At 40.5% G+C, this 23990-nt stretch overlaps 1 protein-coding gene across 3 annotated transcripts; it reads right to left on the bottom strand.

Moving 5' to 3' along the window:
• Positions 1-7672: 7672 nt before the first annotated feature.
• Positions 7673-23742, bottom strand: LOC119892485 (UDP-glucuronosyltransferase 2A2-like). 3 transcript variants are annotated; one of them, XM_038704752.1, is made up of 7 exons: positions 22894-23727; positions 13619-14245; positions 13302-13450; positions 13052-13183; positions 9752-9839; positions 8410-8629; positions 7673-8237 (listed from the first exon to the last, which is right to left on the bottom strand). In XM_038704752.1, exons 1-7 carry the CDS (start codon positions 23615-23617, stop codon positions 7952-7954), a joined length of 2226 nt encoding a protein of 741 aa, XP_038560680.1. In that variant the 5' UTR covers positions 23618-23727; the 3' UTR covers positions 7673-7951. The 3 variants fall into 3 exon arrangements, with proteins under 3 accessions (XP_038560680.1, XP_038560678.1, XP_038560679.1); XM_038704750.1 differs by lacking the exon at positions 22894-23727 and adding an exon at positions 14685-14823 and having other exon boundaries at positions 13619-14400; XM_038704751.1 differs by lacking the exons at positions 7673-8237; positions 8410-8629; positions 9752-9839; ... (1 more) ...; positions 13302-13450; positions 13619-14245 and adding exons at positions 15414-16487; positions 16668-16887; positions 20405-20492; positions 22328-22459; positions 22578-22726 and having other exon boundaries at positions 22894-23742.
• Between the last annotated feature and the right edge of the window lie 248 nt (positions 23743-23990).

Here is a 23990-nt window from a genome sequence, read left to right as displayed (position 1 = left end):
TCAAAGATCTATATTTGGTTTCCTCAATCAAAAACAGATGTTTAAGACTTTTAGGTTCGTTTTTTTTTTCAGCTAGAATCAGCTACGGCCAAAAATGTTATCATTAAAAAAAAGTCTAATATCATTCAGCATCAATAGTTATCATGAAAAAGGTCAAATTCTTATTTCTGTCAAGTTTAAAAGTTGCTTCTGATTGAAAGTTGAAAAAAAACATAGTTTATTTTGGTTTTAAACTTTTCTTTATGGTCAGTACATGACAAGAACCTGCCAAACAGTGGTCACTTAACAGATTTCAGGTAGAATGTCAAAAACAATTATGATAAAATCGTTTTTCAAAAAAGGTGACTGAAGGTAGGCATTAAAATAATTCAGGAAAAATGTCTGCACACCGTTGGACTCCAAATAATAACTCTTTGTGAAAGCAATGGTTTGATCTGATCTCAAAACATTGCCTATAATAGTTTTATTTGGAGTTGTTGAGACGGTGTGCAGAGCTTTGTCCTTTGTGTCCTGCAGTGATATTTTTTGTCTTTCACTTGAGTACTTTTGACTGGATGTGCACACACTTGGCCCCTCTGGAGGTTTTATACCAATGACAACCATACAAACAATTGAAAACATATTGTATAAAACCTTTTCACACAAACAAATGTAGCTCAGATCAAATCACAGATCACAATAATGTGAGAAGTAGTAAAACCTTTCAACATAGACAAACTGATGCACACATAGAAGTGTGTGTAAGATGTGTTTAATGCAGTGAATGCTGCATGTTTTCTAGTTTGCGTGTTACTGTTTAGCACAAACTCTTTTTGCAAAGACAGACACAACACCACACTAAGACACTCTGTGAGGACAACATTTACAGAGTTTTTGTTTTCTTTTATTCACAAGGAGAAGGAATTGAGGAGGACTCTTCAAGCGATGAGGCTCGTCCAGGAAGGTCATGGAAGATGGGGAAATCCAGAGACCTGGAACGTGAATGTCCAGAAAAGTAGGAGAATGTGGGGCCTGGATTGAAGGAGGCAAGACAAATGGGGATACCATGCCAGTCTGCAACCTGCCAAAGGTTCACTAAACTCTCCTGCAGAAAAGCAGAAGACACATCATAAGAACACGATTTCTAAGTATTTCTGGGGGAATTTGGACTGGAGAAATGATTGTGAAGTCTGTGGTGGAGGGGAGCAGTGTAAAGCGGCGGCGGACAGGAGCAGATGAATCCAGGAGGTCAGCATCCATTATTCGTCACCTTGTAGTAGATTGGAGAAGAATTTGAGTGTGCCAACGCTTGTTCCTGTCAACAATAGGCATAAAGCAGTGGTGTTTTTTGAAGTGGGCAGGAAGAAGAGGAGAAAGTCATGAGAAGACTGAGGACAAGAACGGAAGGAAAAGGTAAATTTTTGTCACATACACGTGAAATTCATTCTCTGCATTTAACACTCATTGCCTCAAGAACCTAATCTAAGATGTTTTTGATGGTGTGGAAAACTGTGCCCACACAGGAAGGAAGAAACCCACACAGACACAGGGAGAACATGCATTCTCCACACAGAAGGGCCTGGGATGACGGGTTTGAAAATGAGACCTTCTTGCTGTGAGGTGTGGTGTCCGAACAATAATGCTGCGATGATGTGTTGAGAAGAAATCCGCTTGACACTGTTCTTGATTATAAAAGTTTATTACATCAAAGAATTCAGCATCAATTACAAGCTCTGCAGCAGCTTGGAGAGTGACCCAGCCCGATAACCACTCTGTCTCTCTGTACATCGAACACAGCTTATATAGGACATGTTTAGGTATCTGCTAAATACCATATAAGGGCACAGTCCCTTCATACACACTAATCTCTACTCCCCCTACCACTGGGTCAGAGGTCAAATTCCATAGGAGGGTTCACTCTTTACACACCCATCAATCATTACTTCCCCTTAAGAGTTCACTGTGCCTCTCTCCAGCTGCAGAGTATTATGTTAAACTGTAATGGTCAAATGCACATATGTTATACACCACAGAGGCCACAGTGCTTTCCGCAGTTCTTCCATAAGATCTTCCTTCTGGACCTTTGGAAAGTTCAGTCGCACTTCTGTAGGTCCTCTTCATCGAAAGGTGTAACTGGAGCTTGTATTCAAGTCCATCAGTCACCTGCACACCGAGTATAAGCCCTCTTGCAAACAGCCTCTGTCAATGTAAGTTTACTCAAACATTCTCAGTGACTTAAATATATCTCCCTTTCACTTAAAGAAAGACCAGTGCGATGCCTACTGTTCATTCAAGCCTGGAAACATAGAAGCAGCTTCATGGGACACAAAGGCTGCGAAGCAGAAGGACAAAGAAGATGAAGATGAGAAGACCTTGGTGGCGCTCACTCCAATTCCAGGCCATACCGTGTGAGGTACGTATCTTCAAGGACTTCAGCCAGATGGGGAACTGGGGAAAAAGCTAGGTATCCAACCTTGCATGACCTCCAAACAGTCAGGTATTTTATCAGACATATACATTCTTGCACAAATATTGCCTTCTATGTCAATAGAAATCAGTTGTGAAAAGTACCCAAGTACATGCGCCCAATTACTCTTCTTTTTGAGGTACTACTCCACTACATTTATTTTTAGTGACTAGTTACTCTGCAGATTATAAATTAAAAACATAATCAAAAACTAGAGTATGATGTATTTTCACAGATAAAGCCACAAAGCACAATATAAAGTAGTTAGAATTAGCTTTACTTTTCATCTTAAAATTTGAATGTAGGACTTTTGACATACAGAATATCTCTACAGTGTGGTATTGGAACATTTACCTTTACACCGTGAAAGACATACTTTTTAATCTATTAAAATTCTGTCCCTCTTTTCCCTTTTAAATTCTTCCATCCAACTATCCACTAGATACAATGTGGATGGAACCACTCAGATGACTGGGAAGCCTATCTGTCCCCACAGCAGCCCCACTGTGAACAGCCAGCCAGCCAGTTAAAGAGCTGAAGTTCAAACAGCCCCAAGAACTGAAGGTTTTGCCCAAAAACTTCCACTCATCCTGCGATGGACTGGACGACGAGTGATGCCCATCACCAGCTGGAGCCTCATGCAGACGCACACACACTGATGTACATAGGCTATATTGGTTGCAGTTGTTCATTAAAATGAGCGTAATTATAGCATTATTTTTTTAATACCTTTACTGGTTTTAATATAATTCCTAATTGTTCAAAGTATTAAGTCAAATATCTAGTAGTAGTAAAGACTCCAATCAATTGTCTCTCACAAATAGTCTGACAGATTCTTTATCCTGGTTGTTCATAATTATAATAAAATTTTATATAATTTGGGATGAACTTTGGGATGAAATTTTGAATGTTGTGTGGTTTACACAGTAAAAGAAATTTCAACCTTCACTGATTAAACCGATTTCATTTTGTCATTATCAGCCAACATTATTCACAATGTAAAGATAGCTTATTGATGATTAACATGATTTCAAAACATGCATCTTATTATTTAGCTTAGGTATCAGAAGGTATGCTTTCACAAAGAGTTCAGGTAACTTTTCTCAAATATGTCCATTTTGGAGGAAAGCAATGCAGTGTTTTTTTTAAACCAAGTATCTTAATAGCCTGCAGATGCCTAATCAGAATCAGAATAAGCTTTATTGTCAAGTAGTGTTTTACACATATGAGGAATTTGCTGTGGTGATGAGGTGCTACACGTAGACACAAACATACAGTCAACATAAATAAATGTGGAAATATATAAATATGGAATAAGGTAAGTTTTTGTAGCAACTTGTATAGTGTAGTGTTTTGGGGTAACATATATATTATCGCAGGAGTCCGGAAGGATAGCTTTGGATAAATAAAAATGACAAGCTGTGTTTTCCCTGAATCGACTGAAACACACGTTTGTGTCAGGTTGCCTTTGGCCTGGATTTAGGATGACATGGTAAAACAAAGCTTTGTAGAAACAAGGGTAGGCTCGCTATCAATAGTACACCAACTGAAGGGGTCATAAAAAGACAATTGAGGCTTAAACAGTTCACTGATGACCATGTAAAGATAGTTGTTGCACTTGATTTCTTACTTTCTTTGTATGTTCTATTTTAGGAGATACTTTAATCTGACAGTGATGATAAATAAAATGCAATAAATAGATGTTACAAGCTATAACCTAGAGTAGCTCAAATTTTAGTAAGTGTAGTCAATTTACTTGAGCAGTCTGGGACTTTTGTGTTGAGTTTTTCATGCTTATCTGTGGTTACTTTCTGCCTTTGGGTGGCTCCGATCACAGTAAAGTAGATCAGTGCTGAATTAGTGTGGTCTGTTCAAACAACAGTTCAAATTTAGTGGCTGTAAAATCCACAGGGCGGAGCTCATTATCATTTTAGAAAACGTCGTTTTAGACGCCGTACGTTTAGTTAACAAAACGGCGTTTGAAACAGCTTTTTACGGTGTGTCAAAATAAAACGGCGTTTTTCGCGCAAAACATGCTACAAGAGTGACGTTTTTTGGCACTAATGGCTTTCCATAGACGGTCGCTGAGGCGGCGCGGCGGCTTCGGTCATGGGGCGCCCAGCGCTACATCTCCGAGGACATCAGGACTGCAGAGGCTTTTTCCCGTTCCTCGTCTGCTGACTCCGCCTCCTCTCTTCCCCGTTCGGGAGTCCGCTTCTCGGCTTCTCCCGCCTGAGGTATGAGTTTGGAGAGGCTTGCACAGTCTGATTCTGAGGAGCTAGACGTGCATAGCATCATGGAGGATGACTTCCGGGAGCCAGGCCGACGTCATCAGACCGCGCCCAGCTATGAGAGGCGGGGCAGGAACCGCGGGCCGGCAGTAACCTCTATGAGCTTTTCTGCAGCCCGAGCGCTACCCCCGCGTTCTTTCCTGATTTGCACAATGAGTTGTGTAAATCATGGAACAGACGCTGTGTCGGACGAAACATCCGCTTTGGTGGACAAGGCCTACATGGCAGCGGGTCGAGCTAGTGCAAGCCTGCACACTATGGCCATCTTGCAGGCGTACCAGGCCAATCGTCTCAAGACTATGACCTAGGGGGAGGTCCCTCTGAGGAGGACCTGACTGAGCTCCGTAGAACTATGGACTTAACGCTCCATGTTACCAAGCATTGGCTGCTCTAGGGCAGCATTGTTGGCCACGGAGCGCCATCTGTGGCTCAACCTCTCGGGCATCCAGGGGAAGGAGAAAAAGAGGGCTTTTCTCCTAGAGGTGCCCCTCTCTCCTACTGGCCTGTATGGTGAGGCGGTGGATGCTGTCATCAGCAGGTTTCAGCACGCTGAAACGCAGGAAGAGGCGTTTGAGCAATATCTCCCCCGCCGGTCTGGGTCCAGGACGGCGACGGCTGAAGAGAGATGAGCTCAGCCCTCGTCTAGCTCCTACCGCCGGAGCCAGAAGCGAAGCGTCGCTTCCTGTAGTCCCCCTCAACAAAACCGGGACGCGAGGTGGCGCTCTCGCCGACAGCCCCCTGAGAGGCTGACCGAGGTCCCCTCCCTTGTGGCAGCTCAGGCAACAGGCGCTGTTTTCCCGCCATCTTGGCGCTCGGGACACGCTAACTGCCAGCGCACTCTCACCAGTCTCCCGCCTCGAGGGGTTGCAGCTGGAAAACGATCGGGCTCACACACCGTGGGTCGCCGGCAAGTTTCCCTGGCGGTCCTCCGCTTCAGGGTGCCACCGGGGACCGACGCATAACACCGGCCACCAGCCCCTTGGCGGATTTTGTAGAAGCATGGCGGAGCCTTGCAAACATTTCCCTGTGGGTCCTGCGCACTGTAGTGGATGGCTACAGGCTGCAGTTCCGGGTCCACCCCCCGCAGAAGTTCAACGGGGTGGTCTGAACTGCGGTGCACGCGGGGCAGAGCCAGGTGTTGGGACAAGAAGTTTGCTCTCTGCTGGAGAAAGGGGCCATAGAACTCATTTCCCCGCCAGTCAGGGAGTCCGGGTTCTACAGCCGGTACTTCATAGTTCCCAAGAATTGACGGAGGACTGCGTCCGATTTTAGATCTGCGGTCCCTGAACCAATCTCTGAGGAGATTCAGGTTCAGGATGCTCATCATCATCACCATCATCAGTCACATCCAATCCGAAGATTTGTTTGTCACGATAGATCTACGAGACGCATATTTCCACATCTCCATCCGTCCCTCTCACAGGAAGTTCCTGAGGTTCGCCTTCGGGGGCGCGGCGTACCAGTATCGGGTTCTTCCATTCGGCCTAGCACTCTCTCCTCGCACGTTCACCAAATGCATGGATGCAGCTCTGGCCCCGCTGAGGCTCCAGGGCATCCGCATATTAAACTACATCGACGACTGGCTCATCTTGGCTCAGTCTCGGGAGTTAGCGGTTCGGCATCGAGATGTCGTCCTCGCCCACCTTCAGCGTTTGGGGCTGTGGCTCAACGCGAAGAAGAGCGTGCTGACGCCCGCCCAACGGACTACGTTCCTAGGGGTGGTGTAGGACTCGACCACGATGCGGGCCCACCTGTCGCCTGCACGCGTCGGGTCCATTTTGTCCTCGGTGACCAGAGTGAAGCTAGGCCGCACCATCACTGTGAAACACTTTCAGAGGGTGTTGGGTCTCATGGCGGCAGCGTCCAGCGTAATCCCGTCTGGCCTGCTGTACATGAGAGCCCTGCAGTGGTGGCAAAAATCCAAGGGATTCTCCCCGAGGGGAAATTCGTTCCGTCTGATACGGGTTATGAGCAGGTGGCTTCGTTCCTTGTCAGTATGGAGGAAGCCTTGGTTCTTGTCCCAGGGTCCCGTGTTGGGAGCGTCAAGTCGCCGGACAATTATTTCGACAGACGCCTCACTCGCGGGGTGGGGCGCAGTCATGGACACCCGCTTTGCGAGAGGCTACTGGCAGGAGCATCATTTCTCTTGGCACATAAATTGCCTGGAAATGTTGGCGGTTTTCAGAGCTCTGAGGAGTTTTCTGCCCGCTTTCCGCGGTCGCTACGTCCTTGTCAGGACCGACAACACGGCGGTGGTGGCCTATTTGAATCATGAGGGGGGTCTGCGCTCGCGCCCGTTATGCAAACTGGCACATCAGATCCTCCTGTGGTCCTAGCAGAGACTGCTGTCCCTCAGAGCTACATACGTCCCTGGGACCCAGAATCAGGGAGCAGACTTGCTGTCGAGACAGGGGCTGAGGCCCGGGGAATGGAGACTCCACCCCCAGGTGGTGGAGTTATTATGCGAAAGGTTCGGCCCCATAGACGTGGACTTGTTTGCATCTCGAAGACATGAAACTAGTGACTGAGACCATAAACTCATTATTAAGTGATTACTAAGGTAATAAATCAGCTGAGAACTAGGGTTATTTTACCATTATTTCTAATGCAACTGGACTTCTTTTTGCAACCAGAAGAGTCGCCCCCAGCTGGCCGTTCAATAGAATGCAGGTTTATGTGACTTCCGCATTGGCTTCGCGTATCAGACCTGAAGATTCCCGCTTGGGGTAAACCCAATAGTGATAGCTTTAGAGGGCAAAGCCTATTTGAAGTAGAACAGGAGGAGAGGGTTGCAAAGCTCCCAAAGTAGAATCGTTTTGTTTTTCTATTAGTTTTTGCATTTCTACATCACTTTTACACATATGTATTCATTTTGGAATTTGATAAATGTTTGCAAAAACTGAGTTAAATAGTTACAAAATGAGTGAAACAAATAGCACAACAAAATCATTCCTCTTTATCATAAATATACCACTCAAACAACACAGGAGATTCACAACAATACTGGACATTGTAAACTGATTTTTTTTATGTGTTTTAATTTCTTTAACCAAATTAGTTGTTTCAAAGTAGTAACAATAACTCATCCCGAGCCAGTAATTGTCAAACAGTCCAGAGATTTGTGGTTACATTATCTGCTTTAGACCAGCAGGACAACCGGTGAACTGTTGTTTTTTCACCCATCTGTTTATCAACTACATTTCAGTTCCATCAGTTACTCAGCCTTTGTCTTTGTCTTTCCCTTTCTGCCACAGCACCCCCTGAAGCAGAAACTGCAGGTCTTAATGAAGATGAATATCAAGAACAGTATGATGGCAAGGAGGAAGGCCACAACATCCAGGCTGTGATACTCGTACCAGGTGAGCTCGTGGGCCTGAACCCTTAGGTGCTTGGCCCCTTTGTTTCTCATGGTGAACTCGATCCAGAACACCGCCTCATCCAGAGGACTCATTGGTCTCTCGTGGTGGATACTGGACAGCCGCATGGCGTTCTCCTTGTACCTATGAATGTGGATATACAGGGGTGAAAATGTGGATTAATGCATAATGTATTTTATATATAAATTTCTTTGCCTCCCCAAGAATGCAGATAAAATGGAAAAAGGATATATTTTTTGTTTCATATATTTTACGCTAAACGCTAAACTAAGTGCAGATAGGTAAGAGAACTCACGATTTCTCGTTGATGACAGCATTGACTGCATCTCTAAGGTCCTCGGTCTTCATGAAGTTCAAGTCTACAGTAACTGCAGCTCCCTTAGCCTTCATGCGGATCATGTTGTCTGGCTGGTCAGCGAACAAGGGGATACCCACCATGGGAACACCGTGGTAGATGGCCTCATAAATTCCATTTGTGCCACCATGTGTGATGAAAGCTCTGGTCTTGGGGTGACCTGATAGGAAAGACTCGACCAGTGTTGGGGAGTAACTACTTACATATAATTTAGTTACTTAATTACAAAATACATGTAATCTGTTACAGTTGCTGGGGTTACTTATGAAAATGTTCATGATTACATTGGGGTTTAAATCTGAATATTGTGTTTAAAAAGTTAGGTTTTAAGTTGAATAATATTTATTTTGTTGATTTGCATGTTTTTCATGTTCACAATGTCTTCCTTTGCCATTTCCAGCCACAGCCATTTAGTAAAGTTTGATGCTATTCTGATGCATTTGATTGGTTTGCACTTTAATAAACAAAAGTAAAAAAATAAACTCATAGACATTCACAGAGTTGTCCCTACTGCATTGTCACGGCTGTGTGCTTAGTCATTGTCCTGTTGAAAGGTGAACCTTCACCCAGTCTGAGGGCCTGAGTGCTCTGGCACAGTTTTTCATTAAGCATATCTTTGTACTTTGCTCCATTCAACTTTCCCTCAACCTTAACCGGTACCCCCACAGCATGATTCTGCCACCAGCATGCTTCACTGTTGGGATTGTGTAGTGGCATTTCCAGTTTGACCAAAATCAGTGAACAACATTGTTGTTTTGTACAGTAATAACTGAGGTCCAGCTACTTTATCGCATTTTCTGCCACAAGTGGACAACGCATTTGCCCAATGCAGATGTTCACGCAAGTGACGTCCAAACATAGTTGCACTTTTTTGCTTATTGCATTTCAATATTGTCCACTGTACAGCAGGTTGAGTATTTGACTTTTGCTTGCATTTTAATTAGAACGTTTTCATTAACATTACATTTACTCATTTAGCTGATGCTTTTATCCAAAGTGACTTAAAATTGCTATGTATGTCAGAGCCTCTGGAGCAACTATGAGGTAAAGTGTCTTGCTCAGGGACACATTGCTGGATGTGTCACAGTGGGGTATTGAACCAGGGTCTCTCACATCAAAGGCATGTGCCTTTCCACTGGAAAATCCCATGTCTCTTGATGTGCAAACTTCACCTCAACATTCTTACTGTGTTTTCTCTTGTATATACCTTTAGGATTGTTTTTTACTGTCAAACTAAACTATGAAAATAGCTTTCAGTAGCATTTGTAAAAGCTGTACTTACCCAGTAGGTCATTCTGAGGGATCCAGTCGTATATTCTGGTGTTGGCACCCAGTGTCTTTGGTTTTTCTCCACTGTATCTCCACAGCACCTATAAACAATTAAAAATAACAATTTTTTAAATAATATACTGCATAGCAGTACATTTAATAATACATGCTAAAGAAATAAGGGAAAATAGTTGTAATTTATAACTTATTATAACTTATTTGGAAAATGGCAATCTTTGCATTGACTCTGATCAGTCTAATATTAATGAATGTACACACAGAAATAATATATTTCTCTTTCTTAATGCACACAAAATAATTATGTTGTAATTAAAAGTTAAACATATACAGTATATTTTATTATCTATGTATGTATGTAGATTAATCTTTTCATGTGACAACACTGAAGAAAACTTTGCTACAATGTAGAGTAGTGAGTGTCTCCTTCAGTATGTACATGATGGCATTCATGCTCCCCTGTGCCAGCAGCACTCATTCATCCCCAGACCATGACTCTCCCACCACCATGCTTGACTGTAGGCAAGACACACTTGTCTTTGTGCTCCTCACCTGGTTGCCACCACACACGTTTGACACCATCTGGCTGACCCCCCACCTCTTCAACCTCTGTAGCACTCATATGTCTATTTCACCAAAGAAAACCTCTGGATATGACGCTGAGCATGTGGACTCAACTTCTTTGGGTGACCATGGCGAGGTCTGCTCTGACTGGAACCTGTCCTGTTGAACCGCTGTATGGTCTTGGCCACCATGCTGCAGCTCAGTTTTAGGGTCTTGGCAATCTTCTTATAGCCTAGACCAGGGGTATTTAATTAAAATTCAAAGAGGTCCATTTATAGAAAACTGCAATTGATCTGTGAGTTTCCTAGGCTGCTAAACCAGTACAGTAAATGCTAGAAAAGCTGCACGGGTTAAAATAGAAACGTTGTGTCATGAGGTAGTAATTCTCAATAATAAATTGGCCCTAGGTCAGGGTCCGGAGCGGATGGATCCGGACCGCCAAGTAATGGCCTCTTTATGTAGAGCAACCATTCGTTTTTTCAGATCCTCAGAGAATTATTTGCCCTGAAGTATCATGTTGAACCTCCAGTGACCAGTATGAGGGAGTGTGAGAGCGCTAACACCAGATTTAACACACCTGCTCCCCATTCACACCTGAGACCTTGTAACACTAACGAGTCACTTAGGGGTGTACTCACTTCTTTTGCCATTATTGGCTGTGTGTTGGGTTATTTTGAGGGGACAGCAAATTTACACTGTTTTACAAGCTGTACACTCACTACTTTTTTTTAACTTTTTTCGTTTTTCCGATCTTATTTGACTTTATTTTATCCCTTTTATTTTATTGTATTTTACTAATTTTATATTAAATTTTCATGCTCTTATCTTTTTTGTATTATTCTTTACACTTGTTAAAGCACTTTGTAACTTGTTTTTGAAAAGTGCTCTACAAATAAGGATTATTATTATTATTATAATTATTACTTTACATTGTAGCACATTGTGTATCACATGAAAAGAAACCAATATTTCAAATGAATTATTAAAATGTGAGGGATATACTCACTTTTGTGAGATACTGTATATATGTGTGTATATATATATATATATGTGTGTGTGTAAGTTTGTGTGTGTGTGTATATATATATATATATTGTTTTATATATATATGTATATGTGTGTATATATGTATATATATATATATATATATATATATATACACACACACATATATATATATGTGTGTGTGTGTGTTTTTCTCTATAAACCCTAGATCAACAGTCCGAAACAGACCAGCCTGTCTCGCACCAACAACGATGCCATGATCAAAGTCATTAAATCTCCTTTCTTCCTCATTCTGATGCTCGGTTTGAACTTAGGAAGTGGTCTTGACCATGTCTAAATGCATTGAGTTGGTGCCGTGTGATAGGCTGATTAGCTATTTGTATGTACAAGTAATTAAACAGGAGTACCTAATAAAGTGGCTAATTAAAATCCACAAATACTGACTTACCGTTAAACTTCAATTAATAAGTCCCAAGTCCCAAATAGCCGCCTACCCCGTTTACTGGCCTGGTGTGGGAACACATTTTGACAAATAAATGCAGGCCTCGATTAAACGCCTGGTCTGGTTTTTTAGAAAAGTTCTTTGGATGTATAAAATCTCTTAAATCCTGCGGGGTCACCCGCTTTATCTGCTTCTAAGCTACTTAGATCGTTAATATTAATGTTCAAACATATGATCAGTATGGACATGCTACACATCCTTAGATCGGTTAGAATCTCCACAATTCAATCATTGAGTTCATTTAATGGTCCCCAAGTCTAATTCTTATAAATTTACTGGTGTAACCTGCCTGGTGCAAGAGATGAAAAGAAAAAAAAAGTGCTGACTCACGTTACCTTTGAAGCGCTTGTTAAGTCCGCTCTTAAGTCCAAATGTGTCCGTTCCTTGATAATTTATATTCCTTTAGTGTGTAAGGGTCCACCGATCAGAAGAATCATAACAGCTTTTCATAAAAATTAATCCAAATTGTGAATCCTGTCATGTGAAGTCCATCACTCTCTGTCTGCTAACTTCTGCCACACCTTTCTCATCCTGCACCCTGTTGTTGTTTTCATTACATTGCTGCCTACAAAATAAAAGCGCATAAGCTGCTGCAGCTAGATCATATGAATGATGTGAATATGATATTCTTTGATCAATTTTAATTTTTAACAGTAATATTCTGTTTGAACTAAATAAACTGTTTCATAGTAGCCTATTTCAGTTTTGTGCAAGAGGAATTAAGGCCTGTCCCAAATATAGTCAGGGTAAATCCGGGCTATTAATCAAAGTTTTACGGTAAAAGTATTTACAGTTTTCGTCAAAAACATATATGGATGTTATATTTATAAACAAACCGATATTAGCTGCATTTACAAACTTCTTGTCATTTGTCAACTTCACTGCTGTCACCAGTAAAATAGTATTGCATTCACTAGCCTAACTATATTGTTGGAAAAATAAAACTGAAAAAACCTCATTAACAAAAAGAGTTTTTATAATAGTGCTTGCTTGTAGCTGGTTTGCCGTGTGATGACAGTGTAACACTGACACTTGTATTTTGAGGTAGCTTCAAGTCACTGCAAGTAGATTTTGCTGATATGCTGTGAAATGGTCAGCAAAACGGTGAAAGTACATGCAATTTGCAGTTAATTGCCTAAAACATGCAAAGCTACTGGCCATTAAAATTGCATTTAGAGGTTATTCAAGTGAATACCAGTTGTCACACAGAAGTTGACCTCTGACCTTTTGTGGGATCTTAGCGAGGGCTGAGGCGATCATGTTTCCCTTCTCTGTAGTGATGTTCTTGATGAATGAACCCAGACTGAAGACCACGATGCCAGCGTCTCCAGAACTCTGCACAAACGCTTCCATATCCTGTAAGAAGAGTAACATTATGTCATTGTAAACCAACCAGCATTTTATTTTATTTCCTCAGCATTTTAATGGCTCATTCTCTTCATTGTTTAAGTCAGGAATACTGAGACAGCCCTACCTCTGGTAAAGATTTAGCAGGTCTGCAGTGGATCCCACCAACAAATTTGAAGTTAGGAAGTAAAGGGCGAGGGAAGTCAAAATCCCAGTAGGTTCGCATCAACCAGATGTCTGCTCTACCCATCACTTCACAGGCACTGGTGGGTGTTCCTGTCACAACGCAAAAGTAATGGATGACCGCCGGCAATTGAAAAGTATCACCAATACTTAAGATGAGATGGCTAATTTAAAATGTTTATTTACTTATTATCTCAAATTGTTGACAAATGTGACATTGCAATTGCATTAAACAGTGGTTCTTGTAGCTGAGTTACTCACCTTTGACTTCAGAGTAATATTTATCTAGTTCTTTCCAAAAAAATGTATCCAGCACGATATCCTGCAGTGCGTAGAAGAGGAAGTTCCACACTCTCTCGGAGAAGTCCATCTTGTCAGTCAGTTTGCTCATTGCGCCGGGGACAAAGGAAGGTGGAGCTGGTAGCTGACCACACTGTCTCTCCCGGTTATGGGCTAGAGAAAAGCGCAGGGAGAAGACCAGGGGGATGCCCAAAATCTCTGCTACTAAGTCACTGCCACCGTAGGCTGGATCAGCCAGGAGAAGATCATAATTTCCCTCCTTCAGCTTCTTCATGATAGTTTCTGATTTCAGCACGCCGTCCAAATACTTCAAAGAATACTGCACACTGAACTTCATCAGACTGATGAATCTGATGTAAATCTGCAAGTAGCTCATATGATCAATCTCGTACATGGAGAAGTGAATGGACTCTTCCATGAACTCCTTTATGACCTCCATAGAGACGGAGACATTGAAGGGTTCGTAGCGAAAGCGGGAAGGCTCACTAGTGTTCATAAAGACTGATGCGCTCGGGACCAGAACCGTCACCTGGTGTCCCCTGTCGATCAGCGTCTCCAGCACAGGCTTCATGTTAATCCAGTGGCTGCCTTCAGTGTACCACACCAAAATGTTCCCTGCATTTGTGCTCCATGTCACAGAAAGTACCAGCAGGACACAAACAGAGAGACGCTGTCCCAACTTCATGGTGCCTGTTTGTCACTGGGAAAGTCTGCTGGGGCCTGATCCTTTTTAAAAGGTGCTCCTAGAGAAATAATAATTAACTAAACAAACTAGAAGTCTGGCTTGTAGCTCCTCTTTGTGCTGCATAACCCCTTAGATAACAGACCCTACTCAAGCAAGTGGTTAAAGGTAAAGGAGTAGTGGTCATAAAATTAACAGTATTAAAAGACCGGATTAATATCTAACCATAAATCAACAAACAAGGTAAAACAGACTTTAGATCCCCAGATTGTTAGCTGTGGAGAAATGGAGTCAAATGACACAAAAACATAATGAGTTCCGGTAAATGGGCTTGGAGATACTTACGTAATTTGAGGAAGTTGTGGGTGCAATAGTTTGAAGGACTATATTTTGACTGAGGAAAGGCTGATTTAGAGCAACTTTCTTGCCCAGAACCCCGAGAATCTCATACGCCAACTGTACTTTCTGAAAAGGCAATTTCATGATATTTTCAAATTACCTCTGGAGGGCACACTTAATCTCTGCTGTACTTTCAATGAAAGTTTATTTTCTCTGCTCTTGATGTGGGGCTACATAGCCAAAGAGGCAAACTTACCTATATGGAGTGTAATTATCAGTATGAGACGGGTGTTGAGAAAAAAAGATGTGTATATCATAGTTTTATGCAAAAAAAAAAAAACATTTCCCCTCGCAGGATTACTAAAGTTAATCTTCTCCTCCTCCTTCTCACAGCTTATACCATGAGATGTCAGGTGTTTATAAGGTAGGAAACCTAAGGGAGGGATAAACTATTGAGATATGCCCGCAGAAATTCTGAGTAACACAAAATGAAAACTAACATAGTTTTTAAAGAAGATAATATAGCTTTTTTAATTTGCATAATGAAACATCAGATATGTTGTGTTATTTGTTCCAAAAGGATTAGGCTCCTGCATACTTTTCAGCTTTCCATGATATATATACGTGCCAAAGTAGCAAGACAATTAATTTTAACTTCTTACTATGCACACACCTGTGCCTAATGTCACAGAATAACAATATTATCCAATAGGAACAGAATGAAAGACAAGCCAATAAACATTCAGCCTTTAATGTCAGACAATTGGAACAATTATTGACCAAACATGAAGGGACAAGAAAAATGTCCACATATTATGGAAAGAAAATACATGGTGTTTGTTTATGTACAGGTTAACAATGTTTTTACTAGAGGTTCAGTCAGCCTAGCCTGAAAAACTGAGTTTATGGTTACAAAACATGTGAAACAAATAGCACATCCAAATCATTCATCTTTACTGAAAATTAAAGTGACCACTTAAACAACACACAAGATTGATAACAATATTGGACATTGTAAACTGATATTTTTAATGTATTTTAAATTTTTTACCCAGTGGTTTCAAAATGCTAACAATAACTTATGCCAAGCCAGCACTTGTTGAACAGTCCTGTGCATTGGTGATGGAGCAGTGATTAATACGTATGCCTTTGTTGTGAGAAATCTGGGTTCAACTCTCCACTGTGACACATGTGTCCCTGAACAAGACACTTAACACCTAGTTGCTCCAGAGGTGTGCAACCTCTGATATGTATAGCAATTGTAAGTCGCTTTGGTTAAAAGTGTCAGATAAATGTAATGTACATTATATACCCAATATTGGACATTGTAAACTGATTTAAAAATTTTTTACCCAAATTAGTTGTTTCAAAGCACTCAGAATAACCCGTCCAAGCAAGTGTCACACAGTCCAAGGCATTGTGGTTACATTATATGCTTTAGACAAGCAGGAAAACCAGTGAACTGTTATATAAAGGTTGTTTTTTCACCCATCTGTTTACCAACTACATTTCAGTTCCATCAGTTACTCAGCCTTTGTCTTTGTCTTTCCCTTTCTGCCACAGCACCTCCGGAAGCAGAAACTGCAGGTCTTAATGAAGATGAATATCAAGAACAGTATGATAGCAAGGAGGAAGGCCACAACATCCAGGCTGTGATACTCGTACCAGGTGAGCTCGTGGGCCTGAACCCTCAGGTACTTGGCCCCTTTGTTTCTCATGGTGAACTCGATCCAGAACACCGCCTCATCCAGAGGACTCATTGGTCTCTCGTGGTGGATACTGGACAGCCGCATGGCATTCTCCTTGTACCTATGAATGTGGATATACAGGGGTGAAAATGTGGATTAATGCATAATGTATTTTATATTTTTATTCTTCAATTTCTTTGCCTCCACAAGAATGTGGATAAAATGGAAAAAGGATATATTTTTTGTTTCATATATTTTACGCTAAATGCTAAACTAAGTGCAGATAGGTAAGAGAACTCACAATTTCTCGTTGATGACAGCATTGACTGCATCTCTAAGGTCCTCGGTCTTCATGAAGTTCAAGTCTACAGTAACTGCAGCTCCCTTAGCCTTCATATGGATCATGTTGTCTGGCTGGTCAGCGAACAAGGGGATACCCACCATGGGAACACCGTGGTAGATGGCCTCATAAATCCCATTTGCTCCACCATGTGTGATGAAAGCTCTGGTCTTGGGGTGACCTGATAGGGTACCAAAGATCATGCAACATATAAATCATCTAATAATTTTAAAAATCCTAAACAATTCTGGAACAGTTTAAAAGCCATAATACACACTTCAGACAAAAGTCCCATTAATCAATTTAGAGATGGCAATATAATAATCTCTGACTCTCTATCTATTGCCCAAGTGTTCTGTCAGCATTTTTCTTCTGTCTGCTCTGACCCAATACTGAATGCTTCTTATTCTGAAAGTTTTAAGAACATTTCGCCTTGTCACAGTACCTTTTCCTTTATGAAAATAAACTACACCTACTAATGTTTTAAATGCTATCAAACAACTAAGTTTGAGCAGCGGTGCAGGACTAGATGCGATTGAATCCAGATATATTAAATTAGCTTCTCATATTCTCATGTTTCCACTAGCTGACCTGTTTAATATGTCCTTGTTTACTTCTGAGTTACCAGCGATCTGGAAATATTCACGCATTACTCCACTCTACAAAAGGTGGTGATTGTCTTGATCCTAATAATTACATACCTATACCAATAATTTGTTCTATTGCTAAAGTATTTGAGAAAATAATATTTAATCAGCTATCAGAGTATCTTGAGACCAATAATATCTTTTCACCATTTCAATACGGTTTTAGACCTAATCATTCAACAACTACTGCTCTTTTAAAACTTACTAATGATGCCTTTTCAGCATCTGATACTTGTAATCTTACAGGGGCTATTTTTATTGATCTCAAAAAAGCTTTTGATTTGGTGGATCACTATCTACATTAGCATTATTATGGTTTAGTTCGTATCTACATGATAGAAAACAATGTGTTGTTCTTCATGGGAGTAGGTCGGATTTATTTGTTCAACAAAGCGGTGTAACCCAAGGTACGACGCTTGGTCCACTTCTTTTCTCTGTGATGATCTGCCTTTAATCTGTTCTAATTCCTCTATTCAACTAAATGCAGATGATACTGTCATTTATACGTCTAAACCACATTTATTGCAAATCCAAACTGCTCTTCAATTGGATTTTAGTACCTTACAGAAATGGCTGTTATCTAATAAACTACTGCTCAATAAAACTAAATCTTACACTATGGTCTTTGGTACAAGACAGAATCTTAAAACAAAATCTAATAATCTAATGATAACGTGTAATGACGGTACTTCACTGCATTAGGTTGATAAAGTTAAATACTTGAGTTTATGGCATTCAAACCTCACATTGATCACCTCCTTCACAAAATTTATTTCGCAACCTGTGTTTTATTTTGATCTAGAAACTGTTTTACACTTAGTGTCTGAAAAAAACTTGCCATTCAACTGATATTGCCATTTTTTGACTATGCTGATGTTGTTTATCAAAATGCATCTAAAACTAGCCTTCTACCCCTTAATAGAGCATACAATAATCTCTGCAGATTTTCTCTTGGATGTTCCTATAATACTCATCACCGTGTAATGTATAACCCACTTAAATGGCCTTCACTTAATATAAGAAGACACATACATTGGTTGCAACTTGTGATTAAATGTCTACATTTTAACTATACCTCAATATTTACAACAGTTTTTGGTACCTTATTCTTCAATACATAATTTGAGGCATTTTACACAATACTTCTTTTTCACTCCTATAGTCAAAAAAGCAATATGAAAGAGAACATTTATATTTAAGGCTCCTTCAGACTAGAGTAACTTACCTTCAAACATACTTCTTTAATATCATTTCACATTTTAAAAAATAGTTTGTCTTCTTATTTTGAGTGAAATTGTACATGTTTCAGATGATGCTATACCTATATATAATTTACAAGTCACTATATTCTTTATACTATGTTATGTTTTTGCGGGCAAGTATTTTTTCACAGCCTCTGTGTGGCTATCAAGTGGTTGTATTAACTTAAATACCTATCTTTGTTTGTTTGTGTTTTTTGTTTGTTCATTTAGTTTTTTGTTGTTGATGTTGTCTTTTGTTGTAGTGTGTTGATTGTAGCATTGTCTATGTCTTATTATTGTAATGTGTTTGATTTGTTCTTTTGTTCTTTATTGTATATTAGGACCCCCTCGAAAACGAGATGGTTCATCTCAAGGGGTTTATCCTATTCAACTTATTCCAATATAAAGCATTCAGAAAGTGGTCATACACCTTTGTTTTTTTTAGATTTAGATCATTTAAAAAAATTTACTCCTCATAAATCTCCAATCAGTACCCCACAATGAAAAAGCAAAAAAAGGATTAAACGTAAGTATTCAGACCCTTAACTAGTTGGCAGTAATTACAGCCTTGACTCTTCTTAGCTATGACTCGACCAGTGTTGGGGAATAACTACTTACATGTAATTTAGTTACGTAATTTAATTACAAAATACATGTTATCTGTTACAGTTGCTGGGGAAAAAAGTTGTAATTAAATTACAGTTACTTATGAAAATGTTCATGATTACATTGGGGTTTAAATATTATGTTTAAAAAGTTAGGTTTTAATTTGAATAATATTTATTTTGTTGATTTGCATGTTTTTCATGTTCACAATGTCTTCCTTTGCCATTTCCAGCCACAGCCATTTAGTAAAGTTTGATGCTATTCTGATGCTTTTGATTGGTTTGCACTTTAATAAACAAAAATTTATAATTATTGAAATAGTTACACTACTATTACATTTTAAATAGGGTAACTTGTGCTCAGTAACCTACATTTCCAAAGTAACCTTCCCAACACTGGATACGATTAGCGCTGCACACCTGTATTTAGGCGTTTTCTGCCGCTCTCCTCTGCAGATCTTCTCAAACTCTTTTGATGGGGACTCGTTGGTGGATGGCCATTTTCAGGTCTCTCCAGAGGTGTTTTGATTACAATTGCTTTGGCTTGTCCACTCAAGGACATTCACAGAGTTGTCCCTACTGCATTGTCACGGCTGTGTGCTTAGTCATTGTCCTGTATCTTCTGAACCTTCGCCCAGTCTGAGGGCCTGAGTGCTCTGGCACAGTTTTTCATTAAGCATATCTTTGTACTTTGAAATAGTGTTCCAGTACAAAGTGGTGAACCCCCAGCTGGTGCTGCCCACGATGTAATGCACACAGGAAATGAAATTAATTGTGGATGGTGTGAACACAACAAATAAGGATTGGATTTTTGGACAAAGTGACAACTGACACCTGACATGTGACAGTATTGTATCATTTCATGTTATACAACAGATAAGTCAATTCTTTTGTATTTTACAGTAACTTTATAGATTAAATCTTAATGTATTATATGTAGGATGGAATTTAGACACAACTATAGTGTGTGGACCTTATTGTGGCATTATTATAACTTTCACCTGATAAATACCAGTTTTAGTTTATAATAATGCTTATTCTGCATGTGTAGTGGTTGGAAAATCCCTTGTCTCTGAATTAACTTGCAAACTTCACCTCAACATTCTTACTGTGTTTTCTCTTGTATATCCCTTTAGGATTTTATTTACTGTCAAACTAAATTATGAAAAATAGCATTCAGTAGCATTTGTAAAAGCTTTACTTACCCAGTAAATCATTCTGAGGGATCCAGTTGTATAATCTGGTGTTAGCACCCAGAGTCGTTGGTTTTTCTCCACTGTATCTCCACAGCACCTATAAACAACAGTAAACCACTTTTTAAAATAATACACTGCATAGCGGTAAATTTAATACTAATACTACTACTAATACTATAATACGTGCTAAAATAATAAGGAAAATAGTTGTAATTTATAACAAGACAGTGTCTTTACATTCTTACTTGAAAAATGGCAATCTTTGTATCGAGTCTGATCAGTCTCAATATTATTGAATGTGCATACAGAAAGATTCGTAAATGTCTTTTTAAATGCACACAAAATAGTTATGTTGTATGTTAAAGTTAAACATATATATACACTCACTGGCCACTTTATTAGGTACACCTTGTATATAAGAGGTGTTGGCACGCAGTCCAGAATATGAATGCAGTATTAATCCAGAAGTACAGAAAAACTCCTCTAGACTACAGACAAAAAGATGTGTCAGCAGTGTCCTCCTGAACGGTTGCAAATGAAAGAGGGGAGACTGAAAACTGTCTCTTCAATTGAGCACTTAATTGCTGAAATGTCATTGGTCCAGGGTGACATGAGGGCCGCATGCACGGCGCGACAGCCTGCGCATGCATGTTAGTTGGTGCAGTCTTCATGTTTACATCAACTTCTGACCCCTAACATCTGAATGTTGCAGCTGAAATCGAGACTCATCAGACCAGGCAACGTTTTTCCAATCTTCTTTTGTCCAATTTTGGTGAGCCTGCGTGAATTGTACCTTCAGTTTCCGGTGTTTAGTTTACAGGAGTGGCACCCTCTGTGGTCTTTTGCTGCTGTAGCCCATCTGCTTCAAGGTTCGACATGTTGTGCGTTCAGAGATGGTATTCTGCATACCTTGGTTTAATGAGTAGTTATTTGAGTTACTGTTGCCTTTCTGTCATCTCAAGCCAGTCTGCCCATTCTCCTCTGACCTCTGACAACAAACAAGACATTTTCGTCCACACAACTGCCGCTCACTGGATATTTTCTCTTTTTTTGGACCATTGTCTGTAAACCATGGAAATGGTTATGCATGAAAATCCCAGTGTATCAGCCATGTGATTGGCTGATTAGCTATTTGTGTTAACAAGCAATTGAACATGTGTACCCAAAAAAGTATGTGTGTATGTGTACCATCGGGTTCCTGGGCACCTCCCTGACTAAGGCCCTTCTCCCTCGATCCCTCAGTTTGGCGAGTGGCCAGCTCTAGGAAGAGTCCTGGTGGTTCCAAACTTCTTCCATTTACGGATGATTGAGGCCACTGTGCTCATTGGGACCTTCAGTGCTACCCTTCCCCAGATCTGTGCCTCAATACAATCCTATATCTGAGGTCTACAGACAATTACTTGAACTTGATGGTTGGTTTGTGCTCTGACATGCACTGTTAACTGTGGGACCTTATATAGACAGGTGTGTGCCTTTCCAAATCATGTCCAATCACCTGAATTTACCACAGGTGGACTCCAATCAAGTTGTAGAAACATCTCAAGGATTATCAGTAGAAACAGGATGCACCTGAGCTCAATTTTGAGTGTCATGACAAAGGCTGTGGATACTCATCTACATGTGCTTTGTTTATACTTATTTTATTTTATAAATTTGTAAAGATTTTAAATAGACTTCTTCTATATAATAGACTTCTTTCATGTTGTCATTATGGGGTATTATTTGTAGAATTTTAAGGAAAATAATGTATTTCATCCATTTTGGAATAAAGCAGTAATATAACAAAATGTGGAAAAAGTGAAGCGCTGTGAATACTTTTTATATACACACACATACATATTGGCTAAAACATGCAAAGCTACAGGCCATTAAAATTGCATTTAGAGGTTATTCAAGTGAATACCAGTTGTCACAAAGAAGTTGACCTCTGACCTTTTGTGGGATCTGAGCGAGGGCTGAGGCGATCATGTTTCCATTCTCTGTAGTGATGTTCTTGATGAATGATCCCAAAGTGAAGACCACGATGCCAGCGTCTCCAGAACTCTGCACAAACGCTTCCATATCCTGTAAGAAGATTAAAATTATCTCATTGTAAACCAACCAGCATTTTATTTTATTTCCTCAGCATTTTAATGGCTCATTCTCTTCATTGTTTAAGTCAGGAATACTGAGACAGCCCTACCTCTGGTAAAGATTTAGCAGGTCTGCAGTGGATCCCACCAACAAATTTGAAGTTAGGAAGTAAAGGGCGAGGGAAATCAAAATCCCAGTAGGTTCGCATCAACCAGATGTCTGCTCTACCCATCACTTCACAGGCACTGGTGGGTGTTCCTGTCACAACGCAAAAGTAATGGATGACAGCTGCCCATTGAAAAGTATCACCAATACTTAAGATGAGATGGCTAATTTAAAATGTTTATTTACTTAAATGTCAAATTGTTGACAAATGTGACATTGCAATTGCATTAAACAGTGGTTCTTGTAGCTGAGTTACTCACCTTTGACTTCAGAGTAATATTTATCTAGTTCTTTCCAAAAAATGTTATCCAGCACGATATCCTGCAGTGCGTAGAAGAGGAAGTTCCGCACTCTCTCGGAGAAGTCCATCTTGTCAGTCAGTTTGCTCATTGCACCGGGGACAAAGGAAGGTGGAGCTGGTAGCTGACCACACTGTCTCTCCCAGTTATGGGCTAGAGAAAAGCGCAGGGAGAAGACCAGGGGGATGCCCAAAATCTCTGCTACTAAGTCACTGCCTGGATAGATGGGATCAGCCAGGAGAAGGTCATATTTGCCCTCCTTCAGCTTCTTCATGATGGTTTCTGATTTCAGCACGCCGTCCAAATACTTCAAAGAATACTGCACATTGAACTTCATCAGACTGATGAATCTGATGTAAATCTGCAAGTAGCTCATATGATCCATTTCGTACATGGAGAAATGAAGGAACTCTTCCATGAACTCCTCAATTACCTCCATAGAGACGGAGACGTTGAAGGGTTCGTAGCGAAAGCGGGAAGGCTCACTGGTGTCCATGAACATCGATGCGCTCGGGACCAGAACCGTCACCTGGTGTCCCCTGTCGATCAGCGTCTCCAGCACAGGCTTCATGTTAATCCAGTGGCTGCCTTCAGTGTACCACACCAAAATGTTCCCTGCATTTGTGCTCCATGTCACAGAAAGTACCAGCAGGACACAAACAGAGAGACGCTGTCCCAGCTTCATGGTGCCTGTTTGTCACTGGGAAAGTCTGCTGGGGCCTGATCCTTTTTAAAAGGTGCTCCTAGAGAAATAATAATTAACTAAACAAACTAGAACTCTGGCTTGTAGCTCCTCTTTGTGCTGCATGACCTGTGCTTAGAGGTAAAAGGGTAGTTGCTGTAAAGTTAACAGTATGAAAAAAAAACAAGAATAATCTCTAACCTGCACTTAAAATCAGACTTCAGACCCCCAGATTGTAAACTTGGGAGAGATGGAGTCAAATTACACAAAAGGATAATGATTTCCTCTAAACTTCTTGGACTCACTTGTGTAATCTGAGGAAGTTGTGTGTGCTTGTGGGTGCAAGAATTTCCCTGCATACCACTCAGATGTAGGA

The sequence above is a fragment of the Micropterus salmoides genome, unplaced genomic scaffold (assembly GCF_014851395.1).
Source record: "Micropterus salmoides isolate LMB-PRFRI ecotype aquatic unplaced genomic scaffold, ASM1485139v1 Ms_hic_scaffold_7, whole genome shotgun sequence".
Classification (NCBI taxonomy): domain Eukaryota; kingdom Metazoa; phylum Chordata; class Actinopteri; order Centrarchiformes; family Centrarchidae; genus Micropterus; species Micropterus salmoides.
The sequence above is the reverse complement of the archived record's forward strand: the minus strand, read 5'-3'. Positions and strand labels throughout refer to the sequence as shown.